The sequence below is a fragment of the Heteronotia binoei genome, chromosome 5 (genome assembly GCF_032191835.1).
Source record: "Heteronotia binoei isolate CCM8104 ecotype False Entrance Well chromosome 5, APGP_CSIRO_Hbin_v1, whole genome shotgun sequence".
Lineage (NCBI taxonomy): Eukaryota > Metazoa > Chordata > Lepidosauria > Squamata > Gekkonidae > Heteronotia > Heteronotia binoei.
In genome coordinates this window covers 44,041,242-44,064,564 of record NC_083227.1, presented here as the reverse complement: position 1 = coordinate 44,064,564, position 23,323 = coordinate 44,041,242, and the positions used below count along the sequence as shown (strand labels likewise).

At 48.7% G+C, this 23,323-nt stretch overlaps 1 protein-coding gene across 1 annotated transcript in view; it reads right to left on the bottom strand.

Moving 5' to 3' along the window:
* LOC132572407 (sodium- and chloride-dependent creatine transporter 1-like) overlaps positions 1-22,890 on the bottom strand; it is a 30,147-nt gene extending 7,257 nt beyond the window's left edge. Inside the window, exons 1-10 of the mRNA XM_060239374.1 lie at positions 22,566-22,890; positions 17,243-17,491; positions 11,366-11,497; positions 9,503-9,755; positions 8,664-8,796; positions 5,165-5,299; positions 4,835-4,938; positions 3,288-3,412; positions 2,646-2,758; positions 1,166-1,303 (exon numbers count right to left, since the gene is read on the bottom strand). Of these exons, the coding sequence (XP_060095357.1) occupies positions 1,166-1,303; positions 2,646-2,758; positions 3,288-3,412; positions 4,835-4,938; positions 5,165-5,299; positions 8,664-8,796; positions 9,503-9,755; positions 11,366-11,497; positions 17,243-17,491; positions 22,566-22,596 (1,413 nt within the window). The 5' untranslated portion in view covers positions 22,597-22,890. The remainder of the gene's footprint in view (positions 1-1,165; positions 1,304-2,645; positions 2,759-3,287; positions 3,413-4,834; positions 4,939-5,164; positions 5,300-8,663; positions 8,797-9,502; positions 9,756-11,365; positions 11,498-17,242; positions 17,492-22,565) is intronic.
* Between the last annotated feature and the right edge of the window lie 433 nt (positions 22,891-23,323).

Below are 23,323 nucleotides of genomic sequence, written 5' to 3'. Positions count from 1 at the left end.
GCATTAAAGAGAGAACATAAAACACGACAGAATGGCCTAACTTGAGTGGCCCAGACAAACCCAACCTCCTCATGGCCGTGGTTAGCACTTGGATGGGAGACCACCAAGGAAGTCCCGGGTTGCTTTGCAGGGAATTGCAAACCACCTCTGTTCCTCTCTCAACTTGGAAATCTGTATGGGGTCACCGTAAGTCAGCTGTGTCTTGCCACCACCACTACTGAGGGAGCACATTCTCTCACCCAATCACAGAATCCCCGCTTCCCCATCTTTGTGACAGCTTGCCCCTAGGAGAAAATGGCGACCATACGGGAAAGAGTGGTGCATTTGGAGTTGGGGGAGTGTGTTAGATCTACTTTTTATCATATAATCCCAACTGCTGAAAAATCAAGCCTGCACAGCCTCCTCCTGACTGTGACAGAATGCTGGGAACTGGCTTGAGTGTCAATAGTCGGCCGGTCTATGGAGCACGATCATCACCTTTTCATAGGAGCTCAGCTGTCCGGGAAGATACCTGCTGAGGAATGGGAAGAATCCTAACCTATATTGGCTGTCAACTTCCTTGGGTCCCTTCGCAGTCCTTAGGATGAGCCAGAGTACCTCTCGTCGTCGTTCAAGAGAGGCTGGCTGTGTTAGTCTGTTGCAGCCAAAACAACAAAGTGCCTTGCGGATTCTTAAAGATTGAACAGATTTATTGAGGAATAAAGCTTCCCCCCCCCAACCCCGAGAGTTGTGCATCAATGGAGAATGAGCCTTGATGAGCTGCAGGGAACAGCCAATCAAAATCTAACCTCAGACCAGGCAATCCCTCCTGGCTCATGCTCAGTCCCCATCCAGGGAATTCCGTTCCCTGGAAGGTTCACCAGAATCCTGCCCTGAGCACTTCTCACAATCCGTATTAAGACTCTTTAGTCGGTATAAACATACGGTGCTTGCAGCTCATGAAGCCAATGGACTGCACTTTAATACGGTTCTTGACAACCAGCGACCGGAACAGCCAAGACAGAACCGAAAGCACCAGCGTAATGTGTTCCTTCTGCCGTTCTTGGGCGGATCCCCTGCCCCAAAATTTGAGCTGCTTTATCCTGCATACTTGCGCCCCCTCTTCCGAAGGCCACTCAAGTGCATTTCCTAGAAACCCCATTGTTTCTCCCTGCTTCAGCCTCACCTGGGTCACCATGGAGAGGTCGATGATGCAGCAAACAAGGCAGCAGATCGCAGCAGTGACCTCTCTGCGTCGGGAGCCCGCTGCTGGCTGTGGGAACAGGTCCAGGATGCCCGTGATGAAACCCTCCACGCCCACAAACTGTCAGGGAGAAATGAAGAGAGAGGGAGGGGGAAGTGCCCCATTACCAAGCTTAAATACAGGGGTGGAATTCTAGTAGGAGCTCCTTTGCATGTCAGGCCACACTTCCCTGATGCAGCCAGTCCTCCAAGAGCTTACCAAAAAGAGCCTTGTAAGCTCTTGGAGGATTGGCTACATTGGGGTGGGTGGCCTAATATGCAAAGGAGCTCCTGCTAGAATTCCACCCCTGCTTAAATGAGTTTTCTGAAAGACAGAAGATGTGCCAGCACTCATGCCTGCTAGCTCAGCGACTCTGACCCTTGACCTAGATGCTGGTGCCTTTGACCCAAGCAAGGCAGCTATATTGCTGAGGCATGCCAGGACTGACGGTGCTAATTGAGAACGTGCTCTGCTGCTTTTGCAGCCGGCCACTGCCCCAAGTGTGCTGGATCAAAGCAACAGGGTGAATCACCTCTTCTCGCTATTGTGAAAAGAAGGCACTCTGCACATGCTCAGCAATCCTTTAACGGCCCCAGCAAATGCACGATGTTGGTTTTCATTTAGGCTGACCTCAGATTAGTTTCAGGCTTACCTTGACACTCCCAACTGGTACAGCATTCTCTCCCCTTTCCCATTATGCATCTATAACCCCATCCCCGGTACTTCCCTCGGACAGAATGCTGTCTCTCCCCTGCCTTCATTTCTAACCTGCCGCTTGGCCTTTTAAAAGCCAATTAATCTGTAGATGCCAGCAATCTGTTGATTAGCATGACACATGAAAAGCCTCACTTGCTGGTTTGCACAGAGAAAGCAGCTGTTAACGGCACAGGAGCATGACCAGAACTGTACTTCCTGGTCAATTAGCAATGTCATGAAATTCTGAAGTCGTTTCAGTCCCTTGGCCCATCAAAATCCAGATTGCCTATTCAGACAGGCAGTGGCCTCCGGTGGTTTTCCCAGACATTCTAGCACTTTGGGAGGGAAAAACTCTATGGTACCTTCCAAATTGCTATAGCGTCCGGGAAAACCATAAAGCGGCCAGTGCAATGACATCACTTGTGGGTAATGTCATCGTGCCAGCGACACCGGGGGAGGTTCTCCCTGCTGGCCCAGTGTGGGCTGGCAGGTTGGGAACCTCCTGGGTAGGAGAACCCCCACCCAGACCGGGGGCCTGGCAGCCCTACTCCAGGGTCTCAGGCAGAGGTCGTCCACATCACCTGCTACCTGACCCTTTTAACTGGGAATGCCAAGGACTGAATCTGGGATTTTCTGCGAGCCGAGCAGAAATTCTGCCTCTGAGCCACAGCCCCTCCCTGCCCTATCACCCTCTCCGACCTTAACCTATCCCACGTTACATGGCTACCTGGCTGTCCAGCCCCAGGACAAGAAGCATGAAGAAGAACAGTGTAGCCCAGAGTGGAGAGAGTGGCATCAGGGTCACGGCTTTGGGGTAGGCAATGAAGGCCAGGCCCGGACCTGAAAGAGAGAATGCAACTTAAGAGGCATTGCAGCTGCAGAGAATTCTTTGGGAAGGATTTAAAGGAGCTGCTGTCTAGGTGTTTCCAGGGCTTTTTTGGTAGCAGGAACTCCTTTGCATATTAGACCACACACCCCTGATGTAGCCAATCCTCCAAGAGCTTATAGTAGGCCCTGCACTAAGAGCCCTGTAAGCTGTAGGAGGATTGGCTACATAAGGGAGTGTGGCCTAATATGCAAAGGAGTTCCTGCTACCAAAAAAAGCCCTGGGTATTTTCCAACCAGATCCTGGTCCACCAAGCCCTATGCTGATAGGCAGCAGCTCTCCAGGGTCAAAGCAAAGTTCTTTCCCAGCCCAGCTGCTTTGAAACAGAGGTGCCAGGGACTGGGCTTGGGCCCATTTGACATGCAAAGCACATGCTCTTCCACCGAGTTATTTTCACCCATGCAAAAACGCCTCCAAGAGCCCACCTGCACGGGGAAAGGAGAAGCCACCGACTGGATGGCAGGAAGCGTGGCTGGCACTCACCTGACTCTGCCACCTGGGAGATGTCGACACCCTGCTCCGACGCCATGAAGCCCAGGACAGAAAACACCACGAAGCCAGCAAAAAAGCTGGTCGAACTGTTGATGACGGCCAAGATGTAGGCATCCCTGTAAGGGGGGGTTCAGGTTAATAGAGAAAAGCCCCAGCACCAGCTGATCCCTAAGGCCCTCAGCCTCGCCCCTGCTCCAACTCACAGCAGAAACTGTGATGCCTTTGGATTTGGAAGCCCTTCCTCCTGACCCCAGCCGCCTAGGTGGCTGGATTGGGTGAAGGGAACACACTCTGTACATGTTCATATATAAACATATGAAGCTACCTTTTACTGAACCAGACCCTCGGTCCATCAAAGTCAGTACTGTCTACTCAGACTGGCAGCGGCTCTCCAGGGTCTCAAGCTGAAGTTTTTCATGTCTATTTGCCTGGACCCTTTTTAGTTGGAGATGCCGGAGATTGAACCTGGGACCGTCTGCTTACCAAGCAGATGTTCTTCCACTGAGCCACTGTTCCTCCCCTTCAATTGCACTCTTCTGTTATGTTGCATTTTCTGGGCTGAACCTTGGTACAAAACCCCCGGAGACTCAACGTAAGGCTATCTGCCATTGCAGGGCAAGGCTTTTGGGGTGCGAAAGAAGATTTCTTCCACTATGCACAGGATGAAGAGTTCAAGGGTGGCAGCAAGAAGCTGGATGTTGTAGCGGTCAAGCCACAGCAGTGGCTACCTGACCTCTAGCTAGCAGGAGCTTTTCTCCTGCAGCCAGGGCTGGCCCTAGACCGTCTGGCACCCTAGGCAAGACTAATTTCTGGTGCCCCCCCACTGATAATGTCATCAAGTCATATGGGGGGAGCACCCAATTTGGTACCCCCAGAATCACCTACTTTGCCTAGTGGCAATGGCTGGGGCAGGCCAGAATGGCATTTTAAGGCACTCATGTATATGCCTCCAGAGCCTAATGGTGTGGGGCGAGACAATTCCATTGCTTCCTGGGCTGCTAACTCCACACACAGCGTCCTTCCAGCTGTTCAGTCAAAGTACACGGTGCAAACATTAACATTGCTTTTTCTTATTTGGATGATAGCATTTGGACATTTGTCTGCATATGGAAAGGGGGGGCTGGAAATGATGCAGGGAATGAAGGGAATAAGCAAGTCTGTGTGTACTCTGGCTTGCAAAAGGAAAAAAAGGGAAAGGAAGAAAAAGCAGGCTTGTGCATCAGTGCAACTCATGACCTGCATCAAACTGAGTCAGATTGCACAGAATTGCAGAATATACACAGGCTTGGAAATAAATGTGCAGGAAGATAATAGGGTTCAGGAGTGGAGTGGGCAAAAGATGCCACTTTTTTTTTTTAAGTGCATTAAAAAAAGAGCATTTTCAAGCTTTTTTAAAAAGGCTGGAATTGGGAACAGGTTTTTAAAAATGACACTGAAGAGCCGATTATCTCGGGATTCAGACAAAGCCAGCAGATTCCAAGTTACGGTACTGACAGCCATGGGGATCGCTAGAAACCCATGTATGGGTGGGGCCTCACCTGTAGCAGTTGTTGTGGAAGCGGTTGTAGCTGCCAAGGGCGGTCAGGGCTCCCAGCCCGATAGCATATGAGAAGAAGATCTGGGTACCAGCATCAATCCATACCTGAGATGAGGGGAACAGCTGTGGTATGAACCCCACCAAGTAGGGGAGCAGAACTCTTGTTTGCATGGCCTGGCCTGGCCACCAGAGGGCGGTGGTGAATACATGCAAGGGCCTTGTTCCCTGCACAGACCTCAGCTACAGCTACTACTTGGCTTCCTGGTCGCTTCCCCAAAAGAAAGCTTCTCAAGCCCTCTTTCCGTCACATCAAGTGCGTCCCAATCCTTACCTGTGCCACGGCAAGCTTGGACCAATCAGGTTTCAGGTAGTAGACGATGCCATCCAACGCACCAGGCAAGGTCACCCCATGTAAGAGCAACAGGATCAGAACCACGTAGGGGAACAGCGCAGTGAAATATACGACCTGTCAATATATATATATGTATGATGTAATAAGAACGCAACAAAAATAAGAACAGCCTTGTAGGCTGCCATAAAGGGTTGCTGGACAGAGTTCGGCTTGGCAATTCATAAAATATGGATGCTTGGGTCAAAAAAGGGAGGATCCATTAAAAGGTAAGGGACTAAGGCATCATTGGAAGACGCAGGTGTAGTGGTTAGAGGGTCAGAGTGACATCCATGAGACTTGGGTTCAAATCCTTGCTCAGCTGTGGAGCTCGCTAGTCGATGTCAGATCAGTCACTTTCTCAGCCCAGCCTACCTCACAAGATCATTGCAAGGATCAAATGAGGAAGAAAGAATGATTTATACCACCCCAAGATCATTGGAGGAAAGACAGGATAAAAACATACTAGACCAACAGAAGCAGTATTATAAAAAGATAATGATCTATGGCTACCAGATGCCTCATCACTGGGACAAAACCCCTCTCAGCCCTAAAACTTACCAGGTGACCCTGGGACAGTCTCTCTCTCTAATATACCTCACAGAGTACATTACGGGAACCATGTACATTACGAACTAAGCTCCCAGGAGGAAGGGTATCTCAGGGCTTTTTTTGTAGCAGGAACTCCTTTGCATATTAGGCCACACCTCTCTTATGTAGCCAGTCCTCTAACAGGGCTCTTTGTACAGGGCCCACTGTAAGCTCTTGGAGGATTGGCTACATCAGGGGTCTGTGGCCTAATATGCAAAGGAGTTCCTGCTTCAAAAAAAGCCCTGGGAATCATAAACATTTATAGACAGGTCAAGAGCCTCTCTGATTATTACAGCCCAAGTAAACAAATAATTTCTTTGTTGATTTTAGCTATGAAAAGAGAAAGCATATGCATATATACAGAAACAACAAGAGGGAGGGTGGATACAGAATGGGAAACCAGAAACAAAGAAAGCTGCAAATATATCAGTTACATTTCTGCCTCAAAACAAAATACCCAATTCTTTCTACCTGGAAATATTGAATTTTCCCCTTATATTCTACCGTCTTCATTTTCCATTATACACTTTTTACTAATCTGTTGCTTAAGATACAAGTCTAAACTATTCTTCAGCACATATAGATATAAAAAGTCAGAGAGGTCACAACACAAAACTAATTGGCTAAACTTAACCATATTAAAAGTACAAGCTGACTTGTTATTTTAGCGATGTCATCATTTGGATAAGCATAAAAAACAAATATAATCTCTTTATCCTTCTAACTTACTTATTTCAAACGGAGAGAAAGAAAGCAAATTTAGAATAACATAAAGAGTAGAGAGATAAAAAAGTGGCAAACAAAAAACATAATAGTTTATCTGTCTCAATATAAACAGTTTCTCCAGTCAAACATATTAAGAGCAGATCTACCAAATTACAAAATAATTGTGTTGTCTGCCTTCTTAAAAATATTATTGGTAGTAAGGGAACAGTTTTATTTATTTATTTATTTCACTTTCATTGGTCATCTGTATCACGCTTCGAAACATGTATGACATCACCTGACATGTTGCCAAAAGTCAACAGAGGCAGCAGTTATGTGAACACCCTCCCACAGGCATTAATTCTAGATATATAGGATGCATCTCAATGAAAATTTGCATAGATATTTATGCCCAACTCTTCTCTTAAGTGGCCACTTTGGGATCAGGCAGCAATTTTTCTCCAGGCCAGTTTTGCCAGGGATCTTGGAGGGTTGTTGGGGTTTTTTGGGCATCTTCTGGGCTTGGAGTAGGGGTCATTGGGGGCATCTGAGAGAAGGTATTTGTGAGTTTCCCACATTGTACAGGGGGCTGGACAAGATGACCCTGGAGGCCCCTTCTGACTTGGTGATTCTATGACATAAAAAGGTCTACATCATTCTCCTTCCTTTATTTTGTCCTCACAACAACCACCCCTTGAAATAAGTTAGGCTAAGGGGATCTGAACCTGGATTTCCTAGATCAGGGGTGGCCAAACTGTGGCTCTTTCACACATATTATGTAGCTCTCAAAGCCCCCGCTGCCCTGTCAGCTGGTTTGGAGAAGGCATTTCTTTCTTTAAATCACTTCTCCAAGCCAAGCTAGCTAGCAGCTTGGAGAATGCATTTAAAAGTTGCTTTCTTTCCACCTCCCACCTCCCCATCTATTTGCCTTCCTCCCTCTCTTGTGGCTCTCAAACATCTGATGTTCATGTCTTGCAGCTGTCAGACATCTGATGCTTATTCTATGCAGCTCTTATGCTAAGCAAGTTTGGCCACCCCTGTCCTAGATACTAATCTACTACACCATGCTAGATATTTTATTTGTTACTGTCTATACAACATTCTTCCACGCCCCACAATCACATCTGCTAATTGTTGTCATACAGGGCTGCGTATGGAACTTCTGACAAGAGCTAAGAACATGGACCAGCGGTGCACGACCAGCGGTGTAACCACCATGAGAAAATGGATGTGAACGAGGCCTGTTTCAGCAGCATAAAAACCAGCATGTTGTAAGGTTGCCAAATGCCACGTGTGGTCTGGAGATCTCCCGGAATTAGAACTGATCTCCAGATGACTGAGATCCATTCCCCTGGAGGAAATGGCTGCTTTGGAGGGTGGATTCTATGACATTACACTCTGCAGAGCTCCTTCCCCTCCTCAAAACTCACCCTCCCAAAGTTCTTCCAAAATCTCCAGGTATTTCCCAGCCCAGAGCTGGCACCCCTAGCATGTGGTAAGATTTTATGTAATGGTTCACTTTTTGCTCTCAGCATTCCCACAGGGATGGGATTCTGCATTAGGCAGATGTGTTCTGTACTTTTTGTTTGGTGTGTCAAGACAGAATCGTTTCAGACATAACTCCATACCACGATTTGACATAATCGCCCCATGGCTCATGTACTTCTGCTGCTGCCTTGTTTCTCTCTTCCCTCCACCAGACAAGGAGTTATTTCCTCCTGAGTACGCCGCATAGTTTCCCCTTTTACATCTAAACTGGCAAACTTGCAAACCACAGTTTGAATCTGCTTTGAAATCCCGGTTTGCAGGGGGAAAGCAAGCCTCAGTTTCCACCACTGTTCGCCATTACACCTGAACTAGCCACAGGCAGTGTTTCCTCAAAGCTGAGTTAGCGTGAGCTAGCTCACAGATTTTTAGCCTCCAGCTCACATATTTTTGATCAGGAAGAATGACCCCAGATGGTATTAATTTATGCAGTAGCTCACAACTTTAATGCCAGTAGTTCACAATGTGGAATTTTTGCTCACAAGACTCTGCAGCTTAGAGGGAACACTGCCCACAGGCCTTTACATTCCCTTCCATAATCTTCTCTCCCCTTGCAACACACACGCTTGCACACACAGACCCCTGAAGGAATGCTCTTTACCTTCCCAGTGGACTTAACACCCTTCCAAATGCAGAAGTAGACAATGATCCAGGTCGTGAGCAGGCAGAGAATGAGCTGCCAGCTGAGCTCTCCTGGTTCGGCAAGGTCCCCTGAAATCCGCAGCACCTTGTTTCTAAAACCATTGGGGAAGGGGAAAAAAGCTGAATGTACAGTCTGGGAAGGAGAATCAAATGGGATGCCCTCCCCCCGTACCTATCCAGGTAGGGCTGTCAATCTCCAGGTGGTGGCTGGTGATCTCCTGGGATTACAGCGTCTCCAGGTTACAGAGATCAGTTCCCCTGGAGAAAAAGGCTGCTTTGGAAGCTGGATTCTATGGCATTGTATCCGACCAAGGCTCCTCCCCAACCCAACCCAAACTTCACATTCCCCAGCCTCCACCCCCAAAATCTCCAGGCATTTCAGAGCAGGCAACCCTATAAACAAGGCTATCATACCATTTAGACAGGGCATGATGACTCACCTAAAGTGACAAGTTTTGAGGTACTATTAATGGATAGCAATGGGGCAATAATTGCAATTCTTCCCTCCTCGCAGTGCCCATCTAGAAAACCATATTCCTAGGGTTGCCAACCTCCAGGTGATGGCTCGAGATCTCCTGGTATTACATTTGATCTCCTGGCAACAGAGATCAGTTCCCCTGGAGAAAACGGCTGATGTGGAAGGTGAGCTCTATGGCACTGTGGTCCATTGAAGTCCCTCCCCTCCCCAAATCCCAACTTCCTCAGCCTGCACCCCCCAAATCACCAGGTATATCCCTTCCCCCCCTCCCCATGGAGACCCACATCAGCGGCAGGCTTTCCAAGAGCCCCTTCACTCACTCCCAGAACTCAATGATGGGAGAGCGCTTGTCAGCCAGGTTGCTGCAGTTCCTGGCGGTGCCGTTGGTGTCGTTGCCGCAGACACTGTGACCGAACATCTCGGTGCACTGTGGAGAGTTCCAGGAGTGGCCACACGTGGCCCAGGGCAGGGTCTCTGTCAGTGAGTGCACCAGGTAGAAGAGGCCCCAGACCAGGATCATGATGTAGTAGGAGTTACAGAAGAAGACAATGACCATGGAGGCCAGGCCCAGCCCTGGGGAGAAAGAGCAGGTCAGACTCAGAGAGGTTTCCCCCCAAAGACCACACATGCCCCACTCCCCAATTTTCTCCTAACCAAACTGCAAAACTGAGCTGAACAGCTGATAGTAGCCAGGAGAGTGTATGCATTCGACAACCACAAAACAGTTTTGCACAAGGGGAATGCAAGTTCTGTATCCAGGGAGTAGGGTAGATATACTGAAATCCTACTTCCAACCACCAGAAATCCTACTCAACCTAAGGAGGTCAGCCTCCAAATGGGACCTAGGAATCCCCCAGAAGTACAGCTCACCTCCAGATCAGAGTTCCCTCTAAGCTGAGTTAGTGTGAGCTAGTTTACAGTTTTTTAGCCTCTGGCTCACACATTTTTTTCCTTAGCTCAGGAAAAATGGCCCGAGAGCAAGGTAATATATGCAGTAGCTCACAATTTTATTGCCAGTAGCTCACAATTTTATTCCAGTAGCTCATGGAGTAAAATTTTTGCACACAAGGCTTCACAGCTTACAGGGAACACTGCTCCAGACTATGCTTCTACTACTTCTACTTCTACAAGCTCCACTATGCTTCTACTACTTTTACTACTACTACTTCTACAAATGCTTTTACTACTGCAAGTTTTCATTTTTTTTCTGCCTTTAGGGAACACATTCCACCCTGGTGTCTGCCAAGAGACTACCAAGTACCTACTATGGAATTCCCTGTGCATTGCAGATGATACTTGAGGATCTTCTAGGAGCTAGTATGTTGGCCAACCCTATTGGGTCCTTGTATCATATCTAAAAGTCCTCAGATGTACCTTAAAAATCCTTAATGCTTTCCTGCATCAGAGGAAAATTGTTAGATAGGAACCTGTTGGCCATTCTCTAGTTCAGGGGTGTTGGACTCATTTGTTATGAGGGTAAGATATGACATAAATGAGACCTTGTCAGGCCGGGCCATGTGTGTCATAAAATGTAATGCCAAGTAGCAGAGATATAAACTTTATAAAGGACACAATCACAAAGATTTTTTGAAAGCTTAAAATAAAACATGCTTAAAACATTAGCACTTGTTGGTCTTACAGGTGCTTTCTTTGTATCTCTCCTGTGAGATCCAGGGAACTGGGCAAAGAAAGCTCTGGCTCTTTCCTTCCTCTCCCAGAGGACCAGGAGGGGGAGGAGCCTTAGCCAACAGAAGGAAGAGAGGCTTGGCTCAGTAGCTCCGCTGTGTGATTGAGAGAGCCTGGCAAAGAAAGCTCCCCCCCTGCTTTCTCCCCAAGGGAGGAGCCTCAGTCAATGGAGAAAAAAGAAGCTTTGCTCTGTAGCTCCAGTGCCATTGAGCAAGCCTGGCAAAGCAAGCTGTGATGCAGAAGGAAGCAAGAGAGAGGAAGAAGGAAACAGATGACAGCCAGTTGCTCGGGGGCCTGCCTGATTTGGCCTCCAAGCTGCATGTTTGACATCCCTGCTTTAGCTTGTCATTGAGAAATCCCTGGGCACCAGATTTCTTGGAAGGCAGTGTAAAAACCACTCCTGCAATACCCTTGCAGTCCCCAAGACCCAGTCCAGACTTGTGGTCCCAGAAGGGATAATGCCTTGAAGCTAAAGAGGAGACCATGGGTGACATTACCTTTGAAGAGGGGAGCGATGTTCCAGGCAGCAATCCCACCTTGCTTCATGAACTGCCCCAGGGCCACCTCCAGGAAGAAGACGGGGATCCCCCCAACAAAGACGATTAGCAGGTAAGGAATTAGAAAGACACCTGCAGAGATAAGGGGGAGGGGTCAGCAAAGAGGGAACAGAACAGCAGGCCCAACCAGCAGATGGCTAGGGATGCTAGGGCCAACCCGTCCTTCCAGCTGATAATACATCACTTTTGACAGTCACGCATGAGGTGTGAGGGAACCTTTCTCCCAAGCATGTGTTCAGATCAGGACTACAGCATGGGGGAGAAGGGGCAAAGGCTGAACCCTCAGCTTGCAAATTCCAGGTTGAGAAATTCCTGGAGAATTGGGGGGGGGGGGGGGGTAAAGCCTGGCGAGGGTTTGAAGAAAAGAGAGGTCTCAGTGGAGTTTAACACCACAGAGTCCACTCCCAAAGAAGCAATTGTCTCCAAGGGAACCTGACCTCTATTATATGGAGATCTGCTATAATACTGGGAGATCTCCAGGCAACACCTTGAGTTTGGCAACCCAAAGCCCCATCTCTCCCCTGCATGGTCATCTTCTCTGTATTCTTGGTGCTGGAGGGGGAGCAACAGTGGAAGGGCTTCTAGTCTCCTGGCCCCACTGATGGCACCTAGTTTTTTTGGCCACTGTGTGAGACAGAGTGTTGGACTGGATGGGCCACAGGCATGATCCAACATGGCTTCTCCTATGTTCTTATGTCTTGATCCAACTATACATCTTTGGAAGCAAGTTCCCTCACATCTGAGGAGGTGACTGTCTGTGACAAAGTCCATTCAGAGGAACCCAGATAACTTCAGATTAAACATTGTAATGTGTTTGGATCCTAGAATGGATCCTGGAATCTTCGGTACTGCACGAGACTGTGCAGGGTCCAGAAGGTTCCTGCTCAAGATCAGTTGGCGAGTGGGGAAGCTGATCCTTCTCCTTCATGTCCCTCTGCAATTAGTTTGTACCTTTAAGAAGAAGATGATATTGAATTCATACTCAGCCTTCACTTGTAGTCTCAAAGTGGCCTACAATCTCCTTTCCCTCCCCACCCCCAACAGATACCCTGTGGGGGTGAGAAAGCTCTGAGAGAACTGCTCTTAAGAGAACCGCCCTGAGAGGACTGTGACTGACCCAAGGTCACCTTGCTGGCCGCATGTAAAGGAGTGGGGAATCAAACCTGGTCCTCCAGATTAGAGCCTGCTGCTCTTAATCATGGCACCAAACTGGCTGTAAATTCATGGTTCTCTTACGAGAGGAAATTTGGGGGCAGGAGGAAATTTGGAGCAAGTGCAGCGTCTCCCATTTTCTTGCATTGCAGAGGCCTGCAACTTGGAAGCAAGGACAGCTGCAGCTGTGCAGCTCTCTTCTACATTTGGCTATGCCAGGAATGGCACTATCCTTTCCATTAGAGACTGCAACCCAGCCGTAGAGCCTCTTCTTTGCATACTAGAAGATCCCAGGTTTCATCCTTTTCATGTCCAATGAAAAGGCTCAGAGAGTAAGCAGGGAAGGTCAAAGGCCTCTGCCTGAGACACTGTGAAGGTGCTGCCAGTCTGACTAGACAACACTGACTTGAAGACCAAAGTTTTGACTCAGTATAAGGCAGTTTCATGTATTCATTCCTAAGAGGGGTTTTTTTGGGGGGGGGGGGGTTGTTTTGCAAACAGCTGCTAGGGTTGCCAGCTCTGGGTTGGGAAATACCTGGAGATTTTGTGCGTGGAGCCTGGGGAAAGTGGGGTTTCAGAAGGGGAGAGACAATGCCACAGAGTCTACCCCCAGGCCAGCCATTTTCTCCAAGGGAACTGATCTTGGTCATTTGGTGAGCAACTGTAATAGTGAGAGATTTCCAGGCGCCACCTGGAGGCTGGCAACCCTGTATGTGGCAAATTATTTCTAACCTGGAGGAAGCTTTCAGAAGGCAATTATGACTTAGCACTGGGGCCCTGTTCTTCAAAGGATGACAGTCAGATATCCCACTTGTCCTGCCAACAAACCCGATCGCCACAAAAATAGCTCTTTAGAATTTGGCTACCACCTGCACAGCACCTAATGATCTGTGGGTGCTATAGAAAAGTTAAGACAAGCTGCAGGCACAGTCTTGTTTTGTGAGCAACTGGGAAGAGTTTGTGCTTTTGTTTTGACAATTAGTAGTGTTCGAAGTACAAGGAAGGAGACCAGTCACAAAAGGCCAAATGTTCAGAGGACAGCCCCACCAGGGCCCATTGTCCACAGCAGTCCATTCTCAACATAACATTTATTTCCTTTTATCATGACTGGATGCAAGAATTCCTTCATCAGCAATCTTTGACAGAAAAAAAGCCAACCAACTCCCCCCCCCCTCCCGCCAAACACACACACAACCAGTGACATCTGCTTCAAGCCCAGAAGATGGCAAAAAAAAAAAAAAATTCCTCCAGGATCCCTTGAAAAACTGGCCTGGAGAAAAATTGCTGACTGACCCCAAAGTGGTAAACAGCATTCCATGGGCATGCAAGAAAGGGCCATGAGAACTAAGCACTGATGCAACCCATCCTGTCCTCCTTCTCATGAATTGAGAATCAGCATTGCTGTCAGATGGCCATCTAACCTCTGTTTAAAAGCCTCCAGGGAAGGAGAGCCCACCACCTCCTGAGGAAGCCTGTTCCACTGAGGAACTGCTTAAATGTCAGGAAGTTCTTCCTCATGTTTAGTCAAAAACTCTTCTAATTTAATTTCAACCTGTTGGTTCTTGTTCAATCTTCTGCCGCCACAGAAAACAACTCTGCACCATCCTCTATATGACAGTCTTTCAAATACTTGAAGATGGAGATCATATCACCTCTCAGTCATCGCTTCCCCAGGCTAAATATGCCCAGTTCCCTTTCCTCCTAGGACTCAGTCTCCAGACCCCTCACAATCTTTGTTGCCCTCCTTTGGACACATTCCAGCTTGTCTATATACTTCTTAAACTGTGATGCCCAATACCGAACACAATACTCTGGGTGAAGTTTAACCAGAGCACAGTAAAGCGATACCATCACTTTGCGTGATCTTGATTCTATACTCCTGTTGGTACAGCCCAAAACTGCATTTGCCTTTTTAGCTACTGCATCACACTGCTGACTCGTCCTGAGTGTATGGCCCATTTGACCCCTAGATCCTTTTTGCACATACTGCTGCCAAGACAAGTTCCTCCATCCTATAATGATGCACTGGATTTTTCCTACCTAAATGCAGAACTTTACATTTATCCTTGTTAAAATTTATTTTATTTGTTTTAGCCTGGTTTTGCAGCCCAACTGTATCTGAAGAAGTGAGCGGTGACTCCCCCTTCCACAAATTTTGTTAGTCTTTAAGGTGCTAGTGGATTCTTGCTCTCTTCTGTGTTTGCCATGCATATCTTTTTCTTTAAAAAAAATGATTGCACTTAAACTGCTGTTTATAAAGTAGATTTCTGTGCAGGCACACAGTTGGCCTGTGCCAACCCAATATGGGCATGCACAGAAGTCACAAAGATGAGCAAACAAATGCTAGGCTAATGCAAGACAGGCTGTTGGTAGAGTGCAGGAAAAAAGCGGCTAACATATGGAGGACAGGGCATTCCGCAATGTTTAATGGGCAATATGAGAAGAGAAGTGTTACAATGGGGCCACCTGTGAAATGTTCCATGTCAGCTCATAGCCACTAGGTTGTGGACTACCACCACCATGTTTTCTTTATCTTGATTGACCAGTATTCAACTGTAAAAGCTCTCACGATAGTTCATATGTAACACACACAGGTCACCACAGTGTGGTGACAGACATGAGAAAGCTGAACCCACTGCATGTGGTGAGGTAACTGATGCACCCAACCTTCTGGCAGTGTGCTCAGTGGCATTTCAAGCCCCTTCCTTGTGTCTGCCTTGTGCCCACTCATAGAACCATAGAGTTGGAAGAGACCTCCAGGGTCATCTAGTCCAATCCCCGCACAATGCATGAAATTCACACACTCCGCCCCCCACATACATCCCCAGTGATCTCTGCTCCATGTCCAAAAGATGGCAAAAACCTCCAGGATTCCTGGCCTGCAGAAAAATTGCTGCCTGACCCCAAAGTGACAATCAGCATTTCCATGAGTGTGTAAGAAAGGGCCACAAGGACTAAGCACTGATGCAACCCTTCCTGCCCTCCTCCTCGTTATCTGCCTAATTCACAGGATCCGCATTGCTGTCAAATGGCCATCTAGCCTCTTGTTTAAAAACCTCCAAGGAAGGAGAGCCCACCACCTCCCGAAGAAGCCTGTTCCACTGAGAATCCTGTTGAACAGGGCTTTTGCTGGATTCCTTTCACTATGCCAGGGGTGGCCAACGGCAGCTCTCCAGATGTTTTTGCCTACAACTCCCATCAGCCCCAGCCAGCATGGCTGATGGCTGAGGCTGATGGGAGTTGTAGGCAAAAAACATCTGGAGAGCTACCACTGGCCACCCCTGCACTATGCTAATTCCGCAGCAACCTGGTTTGTGGCTTGCTTTGATTCAATCTGCTCTGTGTTTTGCGTATTGCTAGTTGAGAAGCGGGGAGGGAGCGGGGGGGGGGCGTCTGCCCAGCGCAACATTCTCTCCACAGGAATAATTTCAAATTAGGGCACCACAAACTGTAGTTTGGAGGAGGGTTCATCTGATCCTATCCACAACAGCTCTGGCGTGCTCCAGAGGAATGACTGCCATAGCTAAGGCACTATCAGAACAAGGTGAATGTTAAAAGCCTTGGCAAGAAGCATCCCATTTCTGCTTGGCAGCCATTCCTCTCTAGCAGACACAGAATCTGCTCGACAAAATTCACAGATGTTAGGCAGAGGAGTCAGGTGCACTCCCTTCTCTGAGCTGTTGGGAACCGATCAGCCCCACCCACTTAGAATCTGAAGAGCCAATCAGCAATGAGTCTGCTGCCCTTCCCCTCCACTCCCCCCCTCCCCACCAACATGTGATGCTGCGTATTCCTCCTCAGCTATGCATCTGGGCTGTTCTTTTTCCACCAGGGGCAGGAGAGGTGAAGGTGAGACTTTAACCATTACAGCCCCAAGGAGGAAGAAAAGATGAGCTTAGGATGGGGGGGTGGGACTTTTGCTGTTGCTCAGATTCCGGGACTTCCTTTGAGAATCCAGCCCAGAATCAGGATTTAGCTCAGCTCTAGAAGACACAATTGTCAAAATGACTGCCTCTCTGAGCTCTTGCAGAGTTCTTTTTCCTCACCACTGGGTAAACATGACCAAACTTGCTTCAACTGGACAAAGAAATAAGGTCCCCTGGAACAAAGGGGCATTAGGCTAGAATCAAGGCAAACCTACACGTGAGCCTGGAGGTTCACAATCAGAAACCGAAACATATTGCATGGTCTTAAATAGCAGCTGTGCAGGGGTGGGGGACTTAGAATCAGGGACATGATGCCGTGAAGGGGGGGCAGGGTAACACTTCTTTTCCTGGAAGTTGGAGCAACGTTTGAGTCCAGTGGCACCTTTAAGACCAACAAAGTTTTATTCTGGGTACACACTTTTGCATGCACACAAAAGCTTATACCTGGAATAAAATGCTGTTGGTCTTAAGGGTGCCGCTGGACTCAAACGTTGTTCTGTTGCTTCCGACCAACCCGGCTACCCACCTGAATCTATCTTGTTTCCCTGGTGCCATTTCCCTGATCAAAAATCCCATCCCAAGGTATGAAAGTCTCTAAAGGTGTTCCATTTTGGGAAGTGACTTCCCTCATCCTTCTGTTCTTATTTGCATCTCTTTCACTCCATTGGGGCCCAGCCCCCTCCCCATTACACATCACCCCATCAAGCCAAGTCCCCTCCTCCTCATGGCCACCCCTCACCTCCTCCATTCTTGTAGCAGAGGTACGGGAAGCGCCAGACGTTGCCCAGCCCCACAGCGAAGCCCACACAAGACATGATGAAATCCATCTGCCGGGTCCAGGTCTCCCGTTCGGGAACGGGCAGCTTCCCAGGGCCCATGGATACCACCAGGGGGACAGTGATGGCTCTCTCCTCAAGGGTGGACTCTCCTGTGCCACTGACTGGCTCAGCACTCTCTGCCTCAGCCACCTCTGAGCACCCACTGCCCTCTGTGGAGACAAGAAGGACAAAAGCATTAGCCAGAAGGGATTCCAGGAGAAGGGAAAGGAGAAGGCAATTCTTGGGCTTGGGGGTATGGGGAAGGCTTGAACTGTGGCCACTAAACCCTTAAGAGCTGAAGAGGGGCAATAACTGTGGGCTTTCTTTTGTCTTTTGTTCTGATCTTCCACTCTTTTTTGGATGTTTCTCTGCCACTCACCATGAGAGCTAGAAATGTAATTTTTTTTTTAGAAATAATAGAAATGAACAAGAGATACTACTTTTCAGAGAGAAAGACTTTAAGAAGGGGACCTAATAATAGGGCAAAGAGGAATGGGTTATCCCTTTTCCAAGGTTCTCATTGAAGATCACTTAATGTAGATCGGTTATCCATTTATTTATTCAGCAAGGGTTGCCTGCTCCAGGTTGGGAAGCTCCTGGAGATTTGGGGATGCAGCCTGGTAAAAAAGATTGGATTTATACCCACTTTTCACTTGGGAGTCTTGGAGCGGCTTACAATCTCCTTCCCTTCCTCTCCCCACAACAGACCCATGTGAGGTAGGTGGGGCTGAGAGAGCTCTGAGAGAAATGCTCTTGAGAGAAAAGCTCTGAGAGAATTGTGAATGACCCAAGATCACCCAGCTGCCTGTATTTGGAGGAGTGGTGAATTAAACCTGGCTCCCCCAGATTAGAGTCTGTGCTCATAACCTCTACACCAAACCAGTTCTCAATGTCAAGAACCACAGGGACAGGGACCTCAGTGGGATACAATGCCACAGAGCCCACCCTCCAAAGCATTCCTTTTCCCCAGGGGAACTGATCTCTGGAGATGAACTGTAATTCCAGGGGATCCCCTGGTCCCACCTAGAGGCTGGCATCCCTACCTTCAGCATAAGTGGTTCCTGACATTTTTGCTGCCCCAAATGGCTACGGTGGATGATCTGGGTGCTCCCCCAGGATTCTTTGCACTATTATTTAGGTGTAAGGTGACTGCTTAAGTTAGCAGTGCACTAGAACACTCTCTGCTGGGTTGTAGCTCAGAAACAACAGCAACCAAAGAATGGGACATATTCTTCCCAAGGAGGAGCCCTTGTCCATGCCTGCTGATATGACTCTCACAGCTCAGTGTGCAAATGAACATGAGACAGAAATACTGGAGTGACACTGCCTATGCCCTTGGATTCCTGTTTCATTCAGGGAATCTATCGAATTCTGCCTGCTGGGCATATCTGGTCCTACTAACAGTAAGCACATACACAAATGCTGGGGAGGGGGCACAGTATACTGGGTGACTGGCTGTGATTGGTGGGGCAGGCTGAAAGCTTGGTAGCTCAAGGAGACAGCAAAGGCTGTATACTTAATTCAGCCCCCGAAATGCATGTTTGATACCCCTGCGTGAATACTACAAATGTGATGCCTATACACAGGATGGGATGTAAGTCACTCTTGCCATATGAACAGCCTCCAGTGTGAAGGATCTTAGGGCACAGCTCTCAGATATATACTGCTCCTTCAAAGATACCCTGCCCCTTCACTTGGAGTCTCAGAGCAACTTACAATCTCCTTCCCTTCCTCTCCCCACAACAGACACCCTGTGAGGTAGGTGGGGCTGAGAGAGCTCTGAGAGAATTGCTCTTGACAGAACAGTTCTGAGAGAAATATGACTGACCCAAGGTCACCCAGCAGCTGCATGTGGAGAAGTTGGGAATGAAACCTGGGCTCTCTGGATTAGAGTCTGCCAATGACTACATCACATTGGCTCTCAAAACTGGTAGCTGTGTGTGCCAATAAAAATGTTACAGTATTCTCCACGATGTTGCATGGGATTCTGTATGGGGTCGGTCATTCCCTTAGGCAGGGTAAGGCAGCCTGCAGATTCTGTGGAAGCATTAAAGGGCAGGGAACTGCTGATGTAGATCTTGTATGCTTTACTACTAGGGGGGTGCCATTGTTTTCTGTTGCAAACTTTTCTTGTTTTCAGGCAAAAAACCATACTGGCCCACCACCACCATTTCTGGAGCATATGACTCAGCAACCACTCTTCCCATTGCAGGCCTGGTTTCCCGGGGAGAGGGAGGCAGATCAGCTGCTTCTACTGCCTCACAAGGAGGTGGCAGAAGCAGCCCCAGTCCCCCCCCTTTAAAGGCCCCCATGGGAGGCAGAGATGAGGGCACGGCAAAAACCCCAGCGCCATCCCCCCTCCCCGGTCTATGGGGAAATTGCCTTCCATGGAACTGGTCCCTGGTGCCAAAAAGGTTGGGAACCACTGCATTAGATGCCTTGTTACAGGACAGCCAGTACAGTATAACAGAATAGCCCTGATTGCAACCAGTGGTGTGGGAAAAGGTGACAGAAGTGTAGGGCAATGGGGCAGGCCTTGATAGTTCCAGGTTGGGAAATTTCTGGAAATTTGGGGGTGGAGGACAGTGCGGTACAATGCCACTGAGTCCACCTTCCAAAGCATCCATGTTCTCTGGGGAACTGATCTCTGCAGGGGGGGGGTTGTAGAAAAAGCCCCGCAGGAACTCATTTGCATATTAGGCCACACCCCTGATATCACCAGCAGGAACTCATTTGCATATTAGGCCACCCCCTGGCGCCAAGCCAGTCAGAACTGCATTCCTGCTCAAAAAAATCCCTAGATCTCTGTAGCTGGGAAGCGAACTGGAATTCCAGGAGATCCCCAGGCCCTACCAAGGGAATGGTATCCCTATCAAGTGTCATCTCCCAGATTAGTGCAACTACTGCCCCCTCTCCCTGTTTGGAATGGCAAATACCCTGTGCCAGCAAAATTTTCCTTCTTCCCCATCCTTTCCACTACAGGTGAAGTAAGGATTCTGAGTTAGTGGCTTTCTTTACGTAAGCAAGGCAGAGAGAGTCATTCTAGATTGACCTGGAGTTCAAAGATGTTCCTTGTGTAAGTGCCAGAGGGTTTTACCCAGTTCTGTTTGGCTTCCCCCTCCACCCCATTTAAGCAGGGCTTGTGTCTGGAGGGGTTATACATCAGTGGAGACAGAAGGGGAAGTGAAGAGTTCATGTTGGACTCTCTCCAAGGCTAGAAGCTTGCTCTGTACTTTATTGTCTTCCTGCTGGATCTAGAGTAGCAATTTCCAAGACAAAGAATAATAAAACAAAAATTTAAAAATCCACACCTCAGTTCTTCCCTGCTTGTCAACCAAAGAGACAGTAGCCAGCTGAGGCCCATCTCTGCTTCTTCATTTCTCGTTCCTGCCACAGGCTTCAAAAACACTTTGCCAGCCTGACAAATGGAGGAATTTTCCAGGCAACATTTTATATAATAAGCAAAGCTTAAAAAAAAACCCCACTACCACCACCAAACTACTCCTCTCACTCTGGAGTCCTAGTTTCTACGTCACAATGCAGGCTGGTGAGTCACCCACTAGGCAGCGAAGCTGAATTCACACGCTCAAACACACATCTCATGAACTCACACAACAGTAACCGCTCTTACAATGGACTTGCACACCAGACCGCATGCTGGAATGCTGCACATGCTGATCCGCAATTCTCTCAGGGGCAGAGAGCGGGAAGGTGAAACGAGCCATCCCTTATTGAAGCTCACTGTTTCAGAACCCACTGAAATGAGGACCTCCCACCACATTCTGGTTCCCCAGCCATAAAAGCATCACAGCAGAGACAAAGCTCATAGAAAAACACAGGGCCTGTCACTGTGAGAAATCTGAACCGAAACCCCACCTCTTCCAATCCAGTAGCATCCTAGCCTTCCATCGCTAGCCTCCTCTCTCCTCCTCCTGTACCCCATGCCCATCAATGGAAACACCTAGCCCCAGAGAAGTCTTAGGAATCGCCTTAGTGCCAATGGGCTGCAGGGAAGTCTGGCGAAGACGGGCAAAGGCAGAAGACAGAGTTGTGGGCAGAGCAGAGCCACACTTGAGCCCAGACACAAAGCCCCTTTTTCCTGTCTGGCTCCCCTCCCCCCACAGCCAACATGCGGCCAAGGCACCGGCATGTGACTGAGCTAATCCCTCACTTGTAGGGCTGAGGCTTGCCGGAAGCCCCTTTGGTCTTTGGAACAGCCACTTGGGCTGGCACTGCCCACGAGCATTCTGCTGGGCCAATACTATCAAGAGCACATGCTGAATTTTTTTTTAAACCAGGAGAAATACAAAGACCCAGGGGGATGGTGCAAGAGGAAAAGATGGCTGGTGAATGATGCGTTTGTGTGATTAATACTACCCTGTCCCCGGCATTTCATCCCCCGCCACTGCTGCTCCATCCGAGTTGTTGCCTTATAAGGGGCTGTTGCTCAGAACCGAACAAACTCTGGGGTTTGCAAGCTCCCCACGTCAGGAAAAACCGGCCTGCACTATAAAGGCACTGCCAGCAGCTATTGGCGTTTGAGTGGGCCATGCTCAAGAACGAGAGCTACCCGATTCTAACCGCTGCCCTAGCACACCAATGCCACGTCCACAACTTCACACTTGTTGGCTCCAGCTAAATGAATCGGAATTATAACTGCCACCACTGACTGCCACCTTGGTTTTGGCGTTCAACCATCACTCGGATTGGAAGCTCAACCACTCTCTTGGGAAGGCAACGAGAGGAAGGGAACCATGAATGAGATGGGGGAAATGAAAGACGTGAAATATGAGGAAAAGCACAAATTATGGTGCGAAGGTCAAAGAAATCTTGGCTTGGAGAAACAACAGGAAGAGCAGCAAAGTTAGAAAGAGGGTGTTAGAGGAGGAGAGGGTGGGTAGGGGTTGATCGCTCAGTGGCCTGAATCAATCAGTCCCAGGAAGCACTGTGTATTAACAGTGTCCAGAAAGGATAGAAGGTATTGAATAACTTTGCTCCCAGGCAAGGGCTGGGCATGGTGTTCTTATCAGCCTGAATCCACTTCAGTAGGCACTGGCAGAACAGGTAAGGTGCCAAACTGACCTCTCTGTGGCCACCCTGGTTTCAGGTTGCTGCTTCTTACACAAGAACTGTTATTTACTCCAGGAGAAGCAATAGGAGAGAGCACAGACCTGTCCTACATTCCCCCCACTGAATGTTGGCACTGCTCCTTTCCTGAGTGGCGGCACCGCACTAAGTCCTTACCTGAACATGTTTCGGCGGGCATTGGTGCCATGGCACTGGGCTGGCGACAGGGCTCCGTGGTAGAAGACTGAGACAGGTGTTGGGTCGGGAAGCTGGCTCCGGGTCTGGGAGGGGATCGGGGGACAGGCTCAGAAGCAATCCACAAAGCACTTGAAGGTGAGACGAAAGAACCTCATTGATGGGGATTTACACCAAGGAAATGGGCAGTGAGCGAGAGGCTGGGCAGGGCCTGGAGCTCAAAACCACGCAGCGCGGACAGGGCTGGGCAAACGCTCCATCCCTCAGCTCCAGCACCGAGCTCTGCTACTCGGAGGAGAATGGACAGAGAAAGGCACTGCATCTACTCCGGCTTCCCTCCCAGCTTGCCCCTCATTGGCCGGGGCTGCAGGCACCAGCCTTGCCTATTGCATTCTGGTAATTGGAGTCCGCCTTGCGGCTAGGTGCCATGGAGATGCTGGCGGATGGAGAGGGGCAGGTGCACAGCAGCCTGGCAGCCTCTGCAGACACGGGAAGGAAGGGCTCAGTGCCCTAAACGTAAAGACGAAGGCGGCCAAGGTCCCACGCTACAGGGCTTAAGGGACCCAGTATTGAGCGAAGGAGAGTTGAGAACAGGATAGCAGCAGAGAGAAATGGACAGCTGAAGGGCTGACGGGCTTGGAATAGGCTGGCAATAATAAATTTGTAACTAAAGGATCTGGGGTGTAGGATTTAGGACCTCAATGCAAAAGTTAAATGAAAGTGAAACCTTGTTTCTTGGA